The sequence below is a fragment of the Loxodonta africana genome, chromosome 20 (genome assembly GCF_030014295.1).
Source record: "Loxodonta africana isolate mLoxAfr1 chromosome 20, mLoxAfr1.hap2, whole genome shotgun sequence".
Classification (NCBI taxonomy): Eukaryota; Metazoa; Chordata; class Mammalia; order Proboscidea; family Elephantidae; genus Loxodonta; species Loxodonta africana.
In genome coordinates this window covers 68,531,322-68,551,125 of record NC_087361.1, presented here as the reverse complement: position 1 = coordinate 68,551,125, position 19,804 = coordinate 68,531,322, and the positions used below count along the sequence as shown (strand labels likewise).

The 19,804-nt window shown below is 46.5% G+C and overlaps 1 protein-coding gene across 5 annotated transcripts in view; it reads right to left on the bottom strand.

The window, feature by feature from the left end:
• Nucleotides 1–656: 656 nt before the first annotated feature.
• The window catches only part of SLC41A1 (solute carrier family 41 member 1), a 34,146-nt gene continuing 14,998 nt past the window's right edge, over nucleotides 657–19,804 (bottom strand). For 2 of the 5 annotated variants that reach the window (XM_003410265.4, XM_064273296.1), the window contains exons 7-11: nucleotides 19,615–19,762; nucleotides 18,693–18,772; nucleotides 16,935–17,069; nucleotides 16,473–16,621; nucleotides 10,564–13,114 (exon numbers count right to left, since the gene is read on the bottom strand). In XM_003410265.4, coding sequence (XP_003410313.2) covers nucleotides 12,929–13,114; nucleotides 16,473–16,621; nucleotides 16,935–17,069; nucleotides 18,693–18,772; nucleotides 19,615–19,762 — 698 coding nt within the window. In that variant the 3' untranslated portion in view covers nucleotides 10,564–12,928. Of the gene's footprint in view, nucleotides 1,193–10,563; nucleotides 13,115–16,472; nucleotides 16,622–16,934; nucleotides 17,070–18,692; nucleotides 18,773–19,614; nucleotides 19,763–19,804 lie in introns of those variants that run through there. The other 3 variants (XR_010318754.1, XR_010318755.1, XM_064273298.1) reach the window with 3 other exon arrangements.

Below are 19,804 nucleotides of genomic sequence, written 5' to 3'. Positions count from 1 at the left end.
TCTTTTAAAATGTAAAAGAGAGAAGCAAGCAAAGAGACCCAGGGGGACCTCATACCACCAAGAAAGTAGTGCCAGGAGAAGAGCACATCCTTTGGACCTGAGGTTCCTGCACTGAGAAGCTCCCAGTCCAGGGGAAGATTGATGGTAAGGAACTTCCTTCAGAGCCGACAGAGAGAGAAGGCCTTCGCCTGGAGCTGGCACCCTGAATTTGGACTTTTAGCCTCCTAGACTGTGAAAGAATAAATTTCTCTTTATTAAAACCATCTGCTTATGGTATTTCTGTTATAGCAACCCTAGATAACAAGACAATCCCTGAGCTGATTGTTCTATAAACTCTTCCCTTTGGTGAATTGCCCTTGGTTTCAAATATCTCTCTGTTTTTACCTCTAATTCATTACATCCAACTTCCGAAAAGTCACCTCCACTTGGATGTTCCACCACAGCTCAGCTTCCCTCTCATTACTTCTTGGACTGAACTCATCACTTGGCCAAATAACGGCTCCTTTTCTCACTTTCCCTATTTCGGTCACTGGCCTTGTCATTTCTTCCCTTTGCTGAGGCTTCAGACCATGAGCATTATTAATATTTCCTTTTACAGATGTCCATTTACAGCCCTCCCCCCCCCCACTGCTTTTTAAAATTTTTATTGTGGTAAAATATATATAACAAAAAGTTTGCCATTTTAACCCTTTTTAAGTATATAATTCAGTGATACTACATTCACCATGTTGTGCTACCGCCACCATTTCCAAAAGTTTTACATCACCCTGAACAGAAACTCAGTACCCCTTTAGCAGTAACTCCCATTTCCTCCTCCTCCTAACCCCTGTTGTTGCTGTTAGGTGCCATCGAGTCAGTTCTGACTTACAGTGACACTACATACAACAGAAGGAACCACTGCCTGGTACTGTACCACCCTCATGATTGTCGTTTATGCTTGAAGCCATTGCTACAGCCACTGTGCCAATCCATCTCATTGAGGGTCTTCCTCTTTTTTGCTGACTCTCTATTTTATCAAGTGTGATGCCGTTCTCCAGGGACTGATCCCTCCTGATAACATGTCCAGAGTACATAAGACAAATCCTTGCCATCCTCGCTTTCAAGGGGCACCCTGGCTGTATTTCTTCCACGACAGATTTGTTCATTCTTCTGGCAGTTCATGGTATATTCATTGCCCAGCTTTCACATGAATCTGAAAAAAAAAAAAAACCATTGTTGTAGAGTTGATTCTGACTCAAAACGACCCTATAGGGCAGAGTAGAACTGCACCATAGGGTTTCCAAGGAATGCATGGTGGATTTGAACTTCTGACCTTTTGATTAGCAGCCAAGCTCTTAACCACTACACCACCAGGGTTTCCACATGCATATGAGGCGATTGAAAACACCATGGCTTGGGTCAGGTGCACCTTAGTCCTTAAAGTGAAATCTTTGCTTTTTAACACTTCAAAGAGGTCTTTTGCAGCAAATTTGCCCAATGCAATGCATCATTTATTTCTAACCTAACCCCTGATAACTATTAACAAGCATTTGTCTCTATGCATGTGCCTATTCTAGACATTCCATATAAGTGGAATCATACAATATTTGTCATTTTGTGTCTGACCTGCTTCACTCAGTATAATGTTTTTAAGGTTCATCTATGTCATGGCATGTATCAGAACTTCATTTCTCTTTATGGCTGAGTAATATTCCATTGTATGTGTGTCACATTTTGCTTATCCATTCATCTGTTGTTGGACATTTGGGCTGTTTCCACCTTTTGGCAACTGTGCATAATGCTGCTATGAACATTGGGATACAAGTATCTATTTAAGTCCCTGTTTTCAAATCTTTTGGGTATATACCTAGGAGTAGAATCGTTAGTAGGTAATTCTATGCTTAACATTTTGAGGAACGACCGAACTGTTTTCCCCAGTGGCTGCACCATTTTACATTTCCACCAGCAACGCATGAGGGCACTCCACATTCTTGCCAACACTTTTTAGTTTTTCTAATAATAACCATCCAAGTGAGTGTGACATGGCATCTCACCGTGGTTTTGATATGCATTTCCCTAATGACTAATGACATTGAGCATCTTTTTGTGTGTTGCTCGGCCATTTGTACATCTTCTTTAGAGAAATGTCTATTTAAGTCCTTTGCCCATTTTTCAACTGGGGTTGTCTTTTTGTTGTTGAATTGCAGAAGTTCTTTATATATTCTGGATAGTAAATTCTTATCTTATCAGATATATAGTTCCCAAATATTTCATAGATTGTGTCTTCACTTTCTTGGTAAAGTCCTTTGATACACAAAAATTTTTCATTCTGATGAACTCCAATTTATTTTTTCCCTCATTGATCATGCTTTTGGTGTCATACTTAAGAATTCACTTTCAAAAACGAAGTCTTTAAGTTTTACCCCGATGTTTTTGACTAAGGTTTTGTGATCTTAGTTTTTATATTTAGCTCATTGATCCATTTAGAGTTAATTTTCGTATATGATGTGAGGTATGGGTCCAACTTCATTATTTGCATGTGGACATCTAGCTGTTCCTGTACCATTTACTAAAAAGACTATTCTTTTCCTATTGAATGGATTTGGCATCCTTGTCAGAAATCAATTGGCCATAGATGTATGGGTTTATTTCTGAGCTTTTGATTCTATTCCATTAGTCTAAATGCCTGTCCTTCAACCAGTGCCAGACTGTTTTGATTAATGTAGCTTTATAGTACATTTTGAAATTATAAGTGTGAGTCCTCTAACTTTGCTCTTCTTTTTCAAGATTGTTTTGGCTGTCCAGGGTCCTTTGCAATTCCATATGGATTTGAGGATTGGCTTTTCCATTTCATTAAAAAAAGGCTGCTGGGATTTTTTTTATTGTACTTTGGATGAAAGTTTACAGAGCGAATTAGTTTCTCACTGAACAATTAATACACACATTGTTTTGTGACGTTGGTTGCCAACCCCACAACATGTCAACACTCTCCCCTTCTTGAACCTGGGTTCTCTGTTACCAGCTTTCCTGTTCTCTTTTGCCTTCTTGTCTTTGCCCCTAGGCTGGTGTGCCCATGTAGTAGGCTCTCTGAATTTTTATACAAATTGCATTAAATTGTAGATTGCTTTGGGTAATTTTTTTTTTTTTTGGTTGGGTAATACTGGCATCTTAACAATATTAAGTCTTCCAAAACATGAACATGGGATGTCTTTCCACTTATTTAAGTCTTATTTAATTTCTTTCAGCAACATTTTACAGTATTCAGTGTATGAGTCTTACACTTCACTGGCTAAATTATTCTTAGGTATTTTATTTTCTTAGATGATATTGTAAATGGGCATGTTTTCTTGATTTCCTCTTCAGATCGTTCATTGTTGGTGTATAGAAACACAACTGATTTTTGTGTGCCCATTTCCCTTCTAAAAAGTCAGGCATCATGTGTGTTCTGATTCCTCCTTCCAGAATGTTTCCTCCATCCACCCTCTCTGCTCCATATGTAGTGTACTTTCCCAGCTCAGGCTTTCCGCATCTCACACCTGTGTTACTTCGATAACCTGTTCAGTGGTCTTACTGACTTCAGTTTCTCTTCCGTTCAATTCATCCTACACAACTGGCCAGGATGATTCTCCTAAAACGTTATTATTGTTCCTTCATGCCTACCAAAAAACCTTCTAAAAACTGGTCAACCTCCCTGAGCTGGTGTCCAGGCTTTCATGCTGGCCCCACGCTACCTAACCAACTTCATTCCATCTCAACGGACCTGAAATGGGAATTTCTTCCCTCCAACAAGGTGGGGTTTCTTACACTTTTTATTTTTTATTGTCATAAAATATTTGCCATTTCAACATTCTTCACACGTGCAAGTTAGTGACATTAATAGTATTTACCATGTTGTGTGACCGTCACTATTATCTATTTCCAACTTTTTCCATCACTCTTAACAGAGGCTCAGTGGCTCTTAAGTGTCTCTTATCCCCCTCCCCCAACCCAACCTGCCCTCCTTACATTCTTGAAAAGCCATCTCATTTTTTATGTTTATCTTTGCCCAGGGTCCTTCACCCATCAGAATACCCTTCAGACTTCTTTCACTTTCAAATGCTTACCACACTGTAAGTTCTTAAACTTTAGTGCGCATAAAAATCACACAGGGCACTTGTTCAATAGGGACATTCTGATTCTGTAGGGCTGAGGTAGGACCCAGGAGTATCTGTGTTTTTGGCAAATACCTGGGTGAATCCTAGGCCAGATTCCACTTCGAGAAATGCTGCGTTAAGGCCTGATTTTAAGTATCATCTCATTTATGAATATTTCCTTTATTATTGCAGCCCGTATCGGTCACCTAAGCATTTATAATCTGCTCAGCTTTTGGTCACTTAACTATACAACCAGTTTACAATTATTTGACTTATAAACAACCAGTGCATTCCACAGGAAGTGGGGACTTCAAACACAACATTTTGGTTTCGACCCCGGTTGTCAGTGTGGGAACTACCCGTAGTTTCCCAAATCAGAAAATGTGGGGAGTGAAGGTTTAAAAAGGAAGATGAGCAAATTACTGACGCTCCCCCAAGTCACAGGACTAGTGGTTCCTTTGGTGGAATGGGGGGGCAGGAGGAATATTTCTTTGATACTAAGTTGCAATTCTGATTGCAGTTTCCCAGAGAGACAGTTATAAATAAGAGAGAAAGAAAAACATTCAGAGTGTCAAGCAACTGATTTGCATAGACATGTTGGGAGCACAGTCTTTTGGAAGCTGGGGTAAGTGGTCAGCCTTGCTCTGTTTCTGTCTGCCTTTCTCTTTCTACTGTTTACTTTCCACTTTTGATTTTGAAAAATTTCAACTCTGTAGAGAGGTTAAAAGAAGAGTACAGTGAATACCAGTATGTCCTTCAGCTGGATTCACAAATCCCTAGCATTTTGCCAAGGAGCCCTGGTGGTGCAAATGGTTAAACGCTTGGCTGCTAACCAAAAGGTCAGCAGTTTGAACCCACCCAGTGGCTCTGCGGGAGAAAGCACTGGCCATCTGCTTCTGTAAAGATTATAGCCAAGAGAGCCCTATGGGGTAGTTCTACTCTGTTACATGGGGTCACTATGACTCGAAAACGAGTCAATGGCACCCAACACCAACGTGAAATGGAGGCTGAAGTGATGGAGCAAATGGTCCAGCAGCAGGGAGGGAGGGTCAGAGCCAGGGAACGGGGAGGCCATGGTGCCACAGCTATCCATCAGCCCCAAGCCCCAGACTCATTCCAAAAGTCACGGTGTTTCGGTGATTGCTCGGAGGAGGGGAAGGCATTTCGGTGAGATACCTGTGACTCAGCTAAGCGTTCGGCTGGAAATCTCTGCAGCAAGGTCCCCAAGGACACCCTCTAGAGAAAGAGGCTGATGGGTTTGAACAGCAATCTGCCAGTCATTCCTCTGCTGGCTTGTGCCCAAGAGTCTAGGGCTAATTGTAAACCTGGGAGCACCTAGGGAAAACCCCAAACCATAGTTTTTATTGCTTTTGTTGCCACATTTTCCTCTTCTGTGGATACCCTCCCTTCCACCCCAGATAAGGACCAGGGGAAGAAGATAGTAAAGAGGTGGAAGCTAGAGAGAAAATTTTGGCTTAAAGCACTCAGTGTGTGGCCCCAGTTGTCAGAGTGGCACTGGGAAAGTCCATTTACCCCTGGGCATCTGTAAAATGGAGTTCCCTTCCAGCACTGAGATGATTCTATTTTAATTACCTACATCTTTTTCACCTCTGTAAGAGGTGAGGGGGAGTTCCTGGGGTGGGGTGTAAATGCTGCTAATCAGAAGGTTGGAGATTCCAGTCCACCAGCAACATCTCAGAAGAAAGACCTGCTGATCTTCTTCTGAGAAACCAGCTTATGGAGCATAGTTCTGCTCTGATGCACATGAGGTCACCATGAGTTGAAACTGACTTGATGGTAACTTGTTGGTTAAGAGGTGAGGAAGACAGAAATTACTGTACCCGAAGGCCATATTTAATTACCCACTGACAATCTTTCTCCCAGAATTAAACTCTAAAATATCAATATGTAACGAGAGGTTCCCAGGCAGGAGACATAGCCTGATTGAAGGTACAGACATATCTAAAGAAGGAATGTGTTACCTGAAGGGAAGCTGGTCAGTCTTAGAGACAAGGAAAGGAGACTCTGAGAGGACATTACTGGGCACAGCTCTTTTAAACTCTGTCTGGTGGAGAAAGACCAGAGTCTTATGGGAATATTTGCCCCATCTGTGGGGTATACCACTTTTGTAGAGATGGATGCAGCCAATCGACAAGGCCCAATGCATTATTCTTTCTTGGTATAAAAACAGGAGGCCTGGTGGCACACTGGTTAAGAGCTTGGCTGGTAACCAAAAGGTCAGCAGTTTGAGCCCACCAGCCACTCCTTGGAAACCCTATGGGGAAGTTCTACTCTGTCCCTATAACATCGCTATGAATTAGAATCGACTCGCCAGCGACAGGTTTGGTTTTTGGTTTTGGTATTATAAAAACAACTTTGTCTGTTATGATTCTAAACTCTCCAGGTACCTTCTGATCATCTGCCTTCCCATGTTGGCCTTCAGGAAGCAAATATGCTGATCAGGCCAAGGTATCTCACTGCCCATGACCAGTCTTTTATGTACGGGCCTCTGTGAGTTGGTGGGTCCAAGTCAGTCTCCCTGAGGGAGATGATTTCTGGGTAGGACTGAGTTTCTAAGGCTCTGAGGATGAGGCCAGACCCAGGGACACAGTGCATTCATGGCGACCTGTTCCCATCACACAGCCTTGTCCAAGTTGAACTACATCCAAGGCTAACAATTTCTTGATTCACTAGTTCCTTCATATCATCTCAAACTGTACATCCTGAGTATTTCTGTTCTCATTTTTTACCACCACCCATCCAATCCACATTATATAATCATGTGCCTAGCAACCACACAAGAAAGACTTTGTGGTCTCATTTTACAGATGGGGCAATTGAGGATCAAAAGAAGCTAATTACGGCCATAAACTGAGAAAGCTGGGATTAAATAATCTATGTCTATCTCTAAAGCTTGTGCTTATTATTTTTTTTAATATAAGCTGTGTGTGGGGACCAGGGAGACCTCCAGAAGGGCGGCATCTTCAGCGTGTTTCCTAAGAGTTTCCTCAGTCTGGAAGTGGACAACACGACCCTTACTTGTTGACAGTGCAGATAAAACAGCAGTGATCTGCCCTGATTAGAGAAGGCGGCCTGTGTGGAATAGCAGAAGACTGCTAGGTGAGTTCTCAACATCCCAGAGTTTTCCAGCTGTCTGCTTTGACCCTGAGACAGGAAACGAGATAACCTAGATGGTATGCAAAGCAAGAGACGGGGAACGTAGAATCCTGAGTGGGCACGTGATGAATTCTGTCCTCCACAGCGGTAGAGTTACAGTGGAGAAAGATCAGTCACTGCACTCCTGGCTTGTCCCCCACCCCATGGTGTCTCAGGCAATGGTGACATCTCCTCACCTTCTTGAACCTGTATGGTGGGAGGTTTGATTTTTGACCTGGCAATCAGAAGACTTTCATCAATATTCCAGGTTTGACGCAAATAATCTATGTCTCCTGGGGCAGGTCATTTATCCTCTCAAAGATTTCTTTAAGATAGCTTCTCTTTTCGTGGCCCTCTAACTCCTATACTTCATTTCTGAATAATTTGTGAAGTAGTTAACAACTTAGGTAATGCACTTGAAAGTTATGCACATGGCAGACTGGGGCAGAGTCAAGGCCAGAGAGATACACCTGTGGGCTTCTTCAAAGGAACACTCTTTATATACTTGTTCCACATTTCTTTGGTAGGTGTTAAGAGAAAACTATGCCTATAATAAAAAATATTCATGTTCAAAATAAGGAATTACCAATGTCGGAATTGACTCAATGGCAGCAGGTTTGGTTTTTTTTTTTTTTTTAGGCAGTGTTAAGAGTCCCTGGGTAGCGTAAACAGTTAACACACTTAACTTCCAAAAGGTTGGAGGTTTGAGTCTACCCAGAGGCACCTCAGATGAAAGGCCTGGCGATCTACTTCTGCAAAGTCACCTATTGAAAACCGTATGGAACACAGTTCTACTCTGACACACATAGGGTCACCATGAATTGGAGTTGATGCAATGGCAACTGGTTTGGTTTTTAGGTAGTGTTAGTTACTGCACTTAACTAAAGATGAATACAGCCATAAAGTCTTTCAAATAATGTTTACAATCTCTTTTCTGGTTGGCCAAACTATCTACTTTTCTGCAATTTGTTTCCTTTCTAGGGTTCTTTTTTTCCTCCTAAGCCAGACATTTTTGGGGGAGCCATATTAAAAGATTTTATATTTAGACAACAGAATAAAACACTCATTTGCAGTAAACAGCACTCTACCACGCATTACTTGGTTTCAGAATTTTAGCTGGAAGGAGACAGCTGGTTTCATGAGACTGTCAGCTGGCTGATCTCAGGGTTGGTGGCATTGCCTGTAATTATGTTGCAAAAATATCATCAGAGATAGGTTGGCATCTGGGAAGCTTGTTTTTAAATGCCCATTGGAAGGTACTATTTCAGTAGACAGTGAACATCTTACAGCAATGTTAGACGTCTCATGAGTAAAACTGAGATAACAGGCACCATATTTCAGCCACGTTTTCGTGCTTTCTTACAGAGGAGCATCCTGCCAGCTGTTTCATCTGACTCCAGGCATGGCAGGAAGGCATCGGGGTGAGAGAGACCTGGTGTTTTGAGTGTATGACCTTGGGCAAGACAGTTAATCTCCCTGAGCCTGTTTCTCCCTCTGTAAAATGGAGATTATATCTATCTTGTAGAGTTGTTGTGAAAATTAAATATAATGTCTGCCATATAAAAAGTCATGAGTGGGGCTTATTATTAAAAATACACTGTATAGTATAGTACATTGTACTGTAAAACACTAGCAGTTATCCTCTTTCTATTAACTTTTAATAGCCTTATTAACATGTTGCTACTTTGAAGAGTTAGTTCTAGAGCCCAGGCCTGTTAGAAAAGGCTGGTTTCTGCGAGTGGCATCCATTCAGCACTCAGTCTATGCTGTATCATATTGTCCTGAATTCCGTGGGGGGCGCGTCTTGGGTGGGCAGTGGTTCCCAGCATAGGCAGACTTGTGACTTTGCCCTTCTGTGTCTGTCATCTCAGAAAACCTGCTTTGTCAGAAATGCGTGTGCGTCTCATGGATCTAATTATCACCCTCTGCACTCCCAACTCCAGTCATTTGCAGTTTCCAAACGCACCAGGCTCACTTCCCCGCTTAGCACGTTGTTCCCTCTGCAGGACAACTTTCGTCTCCCACTGCTGCTAGGCTAACTCCTGGTCCTCTCAGTTTGGGCGTGTCTCCCTCCAAAAGCCTTCCCTGACCCCCAATACTTGATTAAGGTGCCTTTCTCATCTGCCCTGCCCTTGGTTAGTATATTGACATTGCCTAGTCATTGGTCAGGAGTCCCTGGGTTGTGCAAACAGTTAAGTGCTCAACTACTAACTGGAAGGTTGGTGGTTTGAATCTACCTAGAGGTGCCTTGGAAGAAAGGCCTGGTGACTTGCTTCCTTCCAAAAGGTCACAGCCTTAAAAACCCTATGAAGTGCATTTCTTCTCTGTAACAGATGGGGTCACCACGAATCAGAAGTGACTTGACGGCAACAGGTTTGGTTTTTGGTAGTCACTGTTTTGTCCTCTTGATTGGTACTTTAAAGTTTACTGTGTTTATGAGTCAGAATCGACTCAAAGGTCTGGGGTTTGGTTTTTCAGTATGTGCCAGGCAGTCCGTACTGCTTTATGTACATTATCTCACTGAAGTCTCATATCAATCCTATGAAATAGGAATTAGAACAGATGAGGAAACAGACTCTGAGAGGGTAAATGATTTGCTACAGGTCACACAGACACAAGCAAAAGAGCTGATATTGGAACCCAGGCCTGTCTGACTCCAGTCCTTTGCAGTGAAGTGTAAATTTCTTCAGGGCTTGCAGAGAACAGGGAAGGCACATAGTACATATTCACTAATAATAAAAACCCAAACCCACGGTCACCAAGTGGATTCGAACTCATAGCAACGCTATAGACCACAGTAGAACTGCCCCATATGGTTTCCAAAGCTGCACATCTTTACTGAATCAGATTGCCCCATCTTTCTCCCTTGGAGGGGCCGGTGGGTTCGAACTACTGACCTTTCGATGAGCTCCTGAACGCTTTAACCCCTTTGCCACCAGGGCTCCTATTATTATTGTTTTGACCCAACCGGAGTGAAAGCCACTGGAAGGAGGGAACCTTAACTCAGATGCTCATACCCCTAGCGCAGTGTCACACAGAGTCAGTGTGCGGGAATCAGGATGCCACCTCCCTGAGAGCAAGGAGTCTGCATTCGGCCACTTGTGTAGATCCCAGGGTCTCAGTAAGTGATTAACGTGTGTTTTCTCTCACACAATCTCTGTATTTAAGGGACGTTTCAGTCCTTGTCACACTTTGGCCCCTTTTCACCTCTGAGCTAGGAGGGGGGACAGCAGAGGGGGCCCCCACAACAGCAGATGCTGCTTTCAGATGAGGCACACAGAAACCACCAACCACCTAAATAAACGTCCTCTTTATTTTACCAAATATAATTTATCAGTTAAGTTTACATTTGTCAATTCAGTTATAGTAACTATAAATAATTCTCTTAAGACACAGTTCTGTAACTTTTTAAGGATACAGGAGTAAACCAATATCGCTCCTTGCGGCCAGGACAAAAGTACATGCCGTCTGTGCCAGCAGGGGAGAAGAAACGAGCTTCCATGAAAGTCATTTTCCTTCCCCCTCGCCCCAGTTCCTCTTCTGCTCACACACTCAGAGCCTGGGGCACGCCGACCTTTCTGCTTTTTTAGGCAAAGGAGGACACTTCAGAGTCTCTCCAGGACAGCCTGGCCAAACTCCAGAGACGGGGAAGGGGAGCGACTGGGGCGGGGGGACTGGAGCTCACAGGGCACAGTCTCAGGGCGAGAGGAGTTGGCTTTGGTGCCTGTACAAGAGTCTGTGCAAGTGTGTTTTGAGGTTGAGGACAAGATGGAAGAAGGCCTGAGGGAAGAGCAGAAACAAGCCCAGGCTGCTGTTCATTAACTCTGTCGGACACAACTCCAGCCAGATAACCTCTAAGATGCCTTCCAGTTCCAAGGTTCTATGATTCCACAAGGTAGCCTGGGTGGGAATGGAGGGAGAGAAGTCTCAGGAGGTATGGGGCAAGTCCCTGGGTGAAGGCATGGTTATTGATAAGAGACTGGGCCATTGCCTAAGCCTTCCCTTGGAGGTGGGACCTTTAGGCTACGGAGGGGAGGCTTTTAACAGAAAGGCTAGAAAAGCCTGCACCCAAATGCCCAGATTTGTATGTGTCAGTGTGGGCAAATTTCCAATCATTCAGAGCAGCACGCGGGGAAGACGCATATGTTCCAGCTTGCTCCCCATCTTGTGCCAAGCAGAGAAGAGTAGACACAGCTGGTTAACGTCCAGCCTGCTAGTTCTGCATCCTCTTTTGGGTGCCTGGTGAGGAGAGGTGGAAGTAAGGGAGAGAAAGGCTGGGTAGTTTTGGGAAATGAATACTGGCTGAGAAGTGGGGCTGGGGTTCCAGCTGTGGTCAGCACTGCAGAGGTGGGAGCTAGGAAGGAGAAGACGCAGAGCCTGGCTGGGTGATGTGGACTCAAACACTTACAACGGAGAAACTGTCCGACCGAAAGGGGTTCACTGCCTGTGTAACCTGGGGAATGAGATGAAGCTGGAGCCGTGTTTCCCTTACGACTAGTCTGTTGGTGCCTGGCACAGTACCTAACACATAGTTGGCACTCAATAAATATTGCTCGATGAAAGTTTCCGATCATGCCTTGAGAAAAGCTCACCTTGGAGGAGGCTGCGTACCTGCTGAATGGGTGACTGAATGAGTGGTATTTGTGGGCAGAAGGCAAGGAAGAGGAAATCTCACCTCCATGACATGATAGAATGGGTGGTTTTAGGAAAAGACAGAGTCTAAGGCGACCACACATGATTATGTCCTTAGGAGAAACAGCAGCAATTAATCACCCCTGGTTGCCCTCAACCCCCCAGTCATGCTCCACACATCTCCACACTCGGTCTCTAATTTGGGGATCCGACCCAGCCAGCTCCAGGGAAGGTAGCCTTAGGGACATTTAGAGTTGAAGGTTGAACAGAAACAAATAATTGCTCTTTGGGCCTGGGGAGAATGTGGATCTTGGCAAACCTACGGGCGGATATGGGCCAAATGGGGAGACCAGGCCACTGCTCGTTTCCTCCTGGATGTGGCATCAACTGGACCAAGATCAGAGGAAGGGTTGGTGGTGTTTAGCAGGCAATGGGGTGAGAGGCATGTCTACAATCTGAGTAGTCAGTCCACCTCACTCTTTCTAAGCATAGGAGGGCAGAGAACAGGGCTAGGATGATAGGTGACCAGAAGCAACTGGTTCTTCTGCCCAGGGCTTTGAGATTGGTCCCCTTCTAGGAGAACATGTGTTGGGGGCAGTGATAGTTTTCATTCTGTTCAACCAAGAAAAAAAAAAAAGGAAAGAAGAAACAAAAAAGCAGAGCCCACGCATAAAGGGTTTCTCATTAGGGCCAAGTCTGAGGTTGCTAAAGCTAAACCAAATGTCCCCAGATCCCAGACAGGATACCCCCTGCCCCAATCCACCTGGAGGCACCCACCATGAAATTGCACTTGGTGATTGTCCCAAAAATCCACTTGCAGTGTTTATCTCAGTCCATCTGTCCTTCCTGAATTCCTGCTATACAAACATGGCTCAATGCGTAAAAATTCCCATTGAAAATAATGAGAATTCAGTATCAAAGTGAAGTCTTAGAAGGACGTGGGAGTGTGGAGTGGAGGAGGGGAATGGAAACAAAAGAACAATTTCAAATAGAAAGTGCAGGGGTGTGGGAGAAGACTGATGACCAAACTAGTCCCCGACATCCGTGTCTCGGTCCCCAATGAGCCAGAGAATATGGAAGCTGAGTGCTAGGAGCCCAGTGCCAAGCAGGTCCCCCAGAGCTGTCAAGTACGGGATGGAGAAGTTGTCTGGGTCCAGACCCCGGCCCCACATCCAGTGCACCATCCAGTCAGCGATGTAGAGGAGAATCAGCACCTGGAGAGACAGAAGGGCCCAGCTTGTAGCCATCCCCTCTCTCCAGGGGGAGCCAGAGGCCGCGCGATTGCACCCATTTGTTGCGTCAGAAAGTTTGGGTATCCACAATCCTTAGCCTGAGACAGCTCATCTTTCCACCCCTGAGGCAAAATGCGAGAGCTCTTTAGAAAGGAAGATGCTGCTACTACCCGGGGTCCCCACATCAGCATTACATTTTGCTCCCAAATTTACCAAACGAACCCATTGCCATGGAGTTGATTCTGACTCACGGCAACCCCATGCGTTATAGAGTAGAACTGCTCCATAGGGTTTCTTGGCTGTAATCTTTGTGAAAGTAGATCATCAGGCCTTTCTTCCACCGTGCCGCTGGGTGGGTGCCAACCACCAACCTTTAGGTTAGCAGCTGAGTGCCTGACCATGTGCACCACCCAGGGACCACATGAGGGGCTGCCTAACCCAAATCCTACTTGTTGCAGGAACTCAGCCCTCCTGCCTCTAATTTGGGGTCACACCATTCTTGGATCACTCCAATTCCTGCCATGTCGGCCTCTCCAGGAGCCCGGTGGGAATTGGGGATTTCTTCTCTGAGCAGACTGCAGTCAGGGTAGTGTTTGAGGCTGGTGCTGGCACAATCAACTGAGTAACAGTTGATTATCCCTACTGCCTTCCTCCTGACCCTTCCCACTCTGCTGTTGTGGGCTGGAAGAATGCAAGCTTATTTTAACATTAAAACCAAAAAAACCAAACCTGTTGCTGTCGAGTCGATTTCGACTCATAGCGACCCTATAGGACAGAGCAGAATTGCCCCATCGGGTTCCCAAGGCTGTAATCTTTATGGGAGCAGACTGCCACATCTTTCTCCCACAGAGCAGCTGGTAGGTTCAAACTGCGAACCTTTTGGTTAGCAGCCAAGCACTTAACCACTGTGCCACCAGGGCTCCTTATTTTAACCTTAGTTCTAGCAAAATAAAATTATGACTATGTCAGCTACATATGAAGCAGACATGTAAATGCATATAAAGCAATGCATACCAATTCAAAATATCCTTTGGCTTCTCTGCGTCCTTGCTTTCCTTCCATAACTACAGGTAATGAAGAATGATCTAGAGTAGAACCTTGCTAATGGCTGGAAGACCAGTAGCATTAACAAAAAGCTGGGTGCTTGTTAGAAATGCAAAATCTCAGGCCCCACTCTGGATCCCCTGGACCAGGACCTGCATTTAAACGAGATTCACATGTATTTAAGTGGGAGACGCACTTGACCTAGAATACCATGGCGGGGCAGGCCTGCCCCTTCTGCACTGTCTGACAAGGTCTGACACTGGACTCTCTAAGAGACTGCATCTGTCTGAGATGAAGTGGTTTCTAACGGTTAAGCGCCAACACAGTCATTTGGGAGGCTTTACTCTTGACTAAGTTTTGCAAATACTGTGGCATATAATTTCTGTCCTAAGGGGCTTAGATGCAGGAACCAGAGCCCCCTATGGGACCCAGAAGCCAGAAATGACATCTATTTTTAGGCCAACTTGGTTGTTCTTGTGCATCTCTCCAAGGAAGCCAGAGGTTTTGGTCCCAACACCGTTTCACATCCCCCTGGCTCTGCACAAAGCTTCCTTGTACTCCCATGGCCTTGGCCCTGGGTGAGGGCCAGTCCCCGTAACTTCACACCCCTTTCAGCAGCTGCAGAACAGTCGCAAATAAAGAGTGTGGTCAGGTGGCCTTCAGGACATGGCCCGGGAAGGGAATGACAGCAGCTGCTCCTCTGCTCCTACCTTCCGGCTTCCCGAGCAGACCCCGGGACACATGGCTGGGAGGAGGCTGCAAAGGGATCAGGAAGGACCTTTACAGGGAATCCAGTGCCAGGCTTGGGCATGTCACAGGCCCAGGGCAGAGAGCAGAGGAGAGCGTCTCCCCCAGGGTGTTCGTAACGGGTAATGGAGCCAAGGCTTCTTCCCAAACTAAGCCGGGGATGAGCTGAAAACCTCCAGCCATGCACCCTCAGCACAGCCCCTTCTCTATCCCATCCCACCAGGTACGCCCCACTTTGCTGCAGGGAGCCAGCATCAGATTGATTCTCAGCCCAGCCCCTCTCAAGATGTCCTGACACAGGACCCTTTTAAAATAGGGTGGGGGGGGTGGGGTGAGGAGGGAATAGTTTTTATCAAAAGGGACTGGTGAAATGAAATCATGATGTATCTGTAGAATAGAACACAACACAGCCATAACAAACGAGGTGCTCATCTCTTCACATACAGATGCGGAATGATTTCTAAGACAAACCATCATGTAAAAAAAAGCAGCGTGTATACTATGCTACATTTGTGTAAAAAAAGGAGGAAAATAAAAAATATATATACGTCTACTTGTGTAAGTATGAGATAAGCTCGAAGGATACACAAGCAACTGATCACACCGATGGCTGTGAGGAAGAGATCTGGGCACTGGAAGAGGGCAGAAAGGCACTGCTCACGGTATACAGTTAACCTTTTCACCATGTACCCTGTAACACTACGGAACTATATAAACATTAGCCTTTACTAACGAGAGCAGGGGTGGCTATAAAGGGAGCCTCATGGCGCTGGAATCGTGTATCCTGACTGTGGCGGTGGTTACAGGAATCTGCACTTGGGATAAATTGCACGGAACTACACACACACACACACACACGCATAAAGTGGTGTAGGTAAAACCAGAGAAACCTGAATAAGCTCTGTGGATTGGACCCATCCCAGTACAATTACACTACACTATGTTACCACTGGGTGAAAAGTATATGGGACCTCCCTGTACATTTTTCTGGTAACTTCCTGTGAATCTATAATAATTTCAAAATAAAAAGTGTAAAAAATATAATAATACAACAAAGGGAGAAAACATCACAGAATTACAGAAGGCAACACTGCACAGGGTCTCGTGGATTATCTAGTGCAGTGGTTTTGACAATCTTCAAGATGCGGAATGCTTTATTCAAATAAAGTCTCCTGAAAAAGCCCGGCATGCAAAATACAGCCAAATAGGCTCTGTGGCCTGGTGGGGTGACACCCAGAGTCCACCTGCTCAAAACTCCACAAGGAACAGCTCCTCAGGGCACTGCTTGAAAACTACTACCTCTGGTCTATTGCTCCCAATTTACAAAGGTGTCACTGAGACTCAGAGAAGTGACGCAGCCGAGCCAAAGCCACAAAGTATATTAATGACTGTGCTCAACTACAAGTCGTCCTCCTGAGCCCCTGGCCGGTTTATCAGCTGCCAAGACACAGACAAAGAGGGGGCAGAACGTGTGCTGGGTGGAGGGTGGGCCTCCTCTCCCATCACTGCAGGGCAGTCCTGGCCCTCCCCACACCCCTGCCGGTCGTACCTGGAGCAGTGCAGCTGTCATGTAGAAGATGATGAAGATGAGTGTGAGGGTGGTGTGCCCGCCCTGCATACAGCTGATAGTGTAGAGGAACACCAGGTGTCCTGGAACCACGAGGAGGAAGAGGACTCGGGCCGAGCGAGAATTCACATCTGGGTCCAGGGGAGAGAGGGTGTGAGGAGGATGAGGAGGGGAGTCCTGGCCCCTGAAGGCCTTTCAAAGTCAGGAGGGACCACACCATACTCCAGAGCAGCAGACGGCTGTCTCTGTATCTCCATCCTATGGTCTCCAGCCCCAAGGGTGTCCCAAGAAAGGATGGCCCTCTAGAGCAGCTGGTGCAGCCCAGCAGGAGAAAGAGAACTTGTGCGACTGGGCTCCAGCTGTTCCTTACGTGAAGTTCATTGAAATTTGGCTCCCTCCCTCCAGGGATGGAATGGACCCAAAAGTCTGAGAATCCACCATTACCAGGGCTGAAGAAGGTGGTACAAGGACTGGGGCAGCGACGAGGAGCTTGCTCAGAGTTTTCCCCTGGCATCCCATTCATGTGTAGGAAGGTGGAGATGCGGCTGGCCTGGACCGCCACCAGATTGCCCCCAACACCTGCAGAGACACGTAAGAGCTTAGACACGCAGGGAAGGAAATTAACCTCTTGTTCCTTGTCTCTTATCAGCAGAGGCACTGCCCTCTGTCTTCATTTAGTGTCTACGTGGGCATTGCCCACTCACCAGTCCCAAGAGAAGAGCAAGACACTAAGAAGGAAGACAAAGACATCCCCTTTTGCAGGAAGTCTTCCAGGCTCTCCCATCCTGTCGTCAATGGAGATGCAGCAGTCCCATGAGCCCCTGGTGTGGCTGTGAGAGTGCCAGAAGGGACACAGGCAGATCTGTAGATTCAGGTAACCCCACTGCTCTGCCAGGGCAGCAAGTGCATCTGACTTCACACACAGTCAAAGGAGGCGCTCCTGCCCTCACCCCCTCCTCCAGAGCTCTGCGCAGACCTAGGCACCCAGTGGTCATGTACTGGCTCCGGTGACCAACTTCAAGTAGTGGGTTTGGGTGCGGAATTCTGGAATCTGGTACCTCTGGCGCCTCTCCCAAGAAGTGTGCTGGTTATTCAGTTTCCCCCTCACCCCACAACCTATCCCCTGCACTGAGCCATCACCACTGCCCTGAGCCCTGAGAGGCTGACTTCTGCAGGCTGCATCACCCAGGCTCCCTTGCTGGCTGCTTCCAATTGGGTTTGTTCAACGGGAAGCACCAGCAGGAATCAAAGGGCAGAAGATAGAGAGGTCAGGTGTTTTGTTCTTGATCCTTCCATGTTTTTGCCAGTGGCTTATCCTTGTCGGGGGCAGTGGAAGGGCTCTCATGGGGCTCCTGTGACATCATTTTCTCCCTTTGACTCCTCAGGACTCGAGGCTTTCCATTGTTTCTAGTCTCTGGTACATCAACATCTCTCTCTTTTTTTTTCCTGCCAATATCTCTTATTGGCCCTGCTCCCACCTCTGTGAACAGTCCCTTCATTAAAGTCTTGAACTATCTGAGCTGGATTCTCTTGCCTGCTGGAACCCTGAATGATACAGGAAAACCAGTTAAAACCAGTTGCCATCGAGTCAACTCTGATTCATGGCGACCCCACATGTGTCACAGTAGAAATGTATTGCTCCAGAGGGTTTCCAATGTCTGATTTTTCAGAAGTAGATCTCCGGGCCTTTCTTCTGGGTGCCTCTGGATGTGTTCGAACTGCCAACCTTTTGGTTAGTAGCCAGGCGTGCTAACTTTTTGCACCGCCCAGGGCTCCGGATACAGGAAAACCAACCAAACCCAAACTCACTGCCATCGAGTTGATTCCAACTCATAGGGACTCTATAGGACAGAACAGAACCGCCCCATAGTGTTTCTGAGGCTGAAATCTTTACAAAAGCAGACTGCCACACCTTTCTCCTGCAGAGTAGTTGGTGGGTTTGAACCACCGGACCTTCTGGTTAGCAGCCAAGTGTTTTAACCACTGTGCCACTAGGGTGCCTTAGATACAGGGAAACCTGTTGCCGTCAAGTCGATTCAGGCTCATTGGGACCCTACAGAACAGAGTAGAACTGCCCTGTAGGGTTTCCAAGGAGCAGCTGGTGGATTCGAACTGCCAACCTTTTGGTTAGCTGCCAAGCCCCCTTAATCTTCTTCCCCTACCTCTCTCCTTCTCCCCTGGCAGCTGAGGTCAAGATCTCACCATTAATCACAGGCGTGAAGACAGCCATCCCCGCGAAGTTGGGGTCTGAGACAGTCTTGTCCAAGATGAGGCCTCCCACACTATACAGACACAAAGACAAAGTGACACCATTGAGAGGCTCTGCTCCGGTCTCTGGGATGAGGGGCACAGGCTCACGTGGTATTGGGGAGGAGGGTAGGCAAAGGTAGGTCCCAAGAGTCCCTGTTCCTTTGCCAGAACCAGCTGCTAGTTCTAACATTTGGACTTGGCAGTGCCCCTTGAGCCAGCTGGCAGTGCAGTTAAGGCAGCCTCTGCCTGAACCCACCCCCAAGTTGGCTAGTGGAGCCGCTGCAGAGCTACCTGCGTGTGAGGACCCCTGTTGTTTTGTCTGCTCAGCATTTATTTACTCTTCTGGTGGCAGCACTGGGCTCTTTCTTAGGGAACCACTTCTCTCAGACTCAGTCACTACCGTTTAGGGACACTGCTTCGATGTTGGCTAGATCCCTGGCCCACTCAATCAAAGCACTGCATCCCTGAAGCCATAGTGATTGGTTCAGGGACAGCCATGTGAACTCAATCCCAGCCAGTGAAGCACTATTCTGGGACTTTGTGGAGCTGCGGGGGTAGAGAATCTCTCTCTCTGCTGGAGTTAAGAAAAGCGTAAGCCTGGAACTGCCTGCAGACTGTCACAGAGAAAAGCAGAGCTGAGAGATGGAGCGTCCTGGGGCCCTGAGGATCTCTTGTGAGCCCTGGAACCCAGCTGTGCCTTCTTAGTTATGTAAGCCAGCACGTTCTATTTTGATCTGAGGTGGTGGTTTCTGTCACTTGCAGCAGGACATGTGACCGAAGGGTCAGAGCCACACCCCTTCTCTTTAGGGCTTAAAAGGGAGTCTGTGGTGGGGTGTGGGTGGGGTGGGGATGTGCACCCAGGCCCAGAGCCTACCTGCTGATGGCCATGGCGATGATGACAGGCTCCCAGCCCGAGTACAACACCTCCCTCGTGGCTGGGCTCTGCCGTGCCAGCACCACCCAGACAGGCAGCAGGGCCACAAAGAAGGCACATACCAGGGGGTAGATGTATCGCCAGTACTCTGAAAAGAGTAGAGACCAGAGGGGTGGTGAGTGCTGTGCTC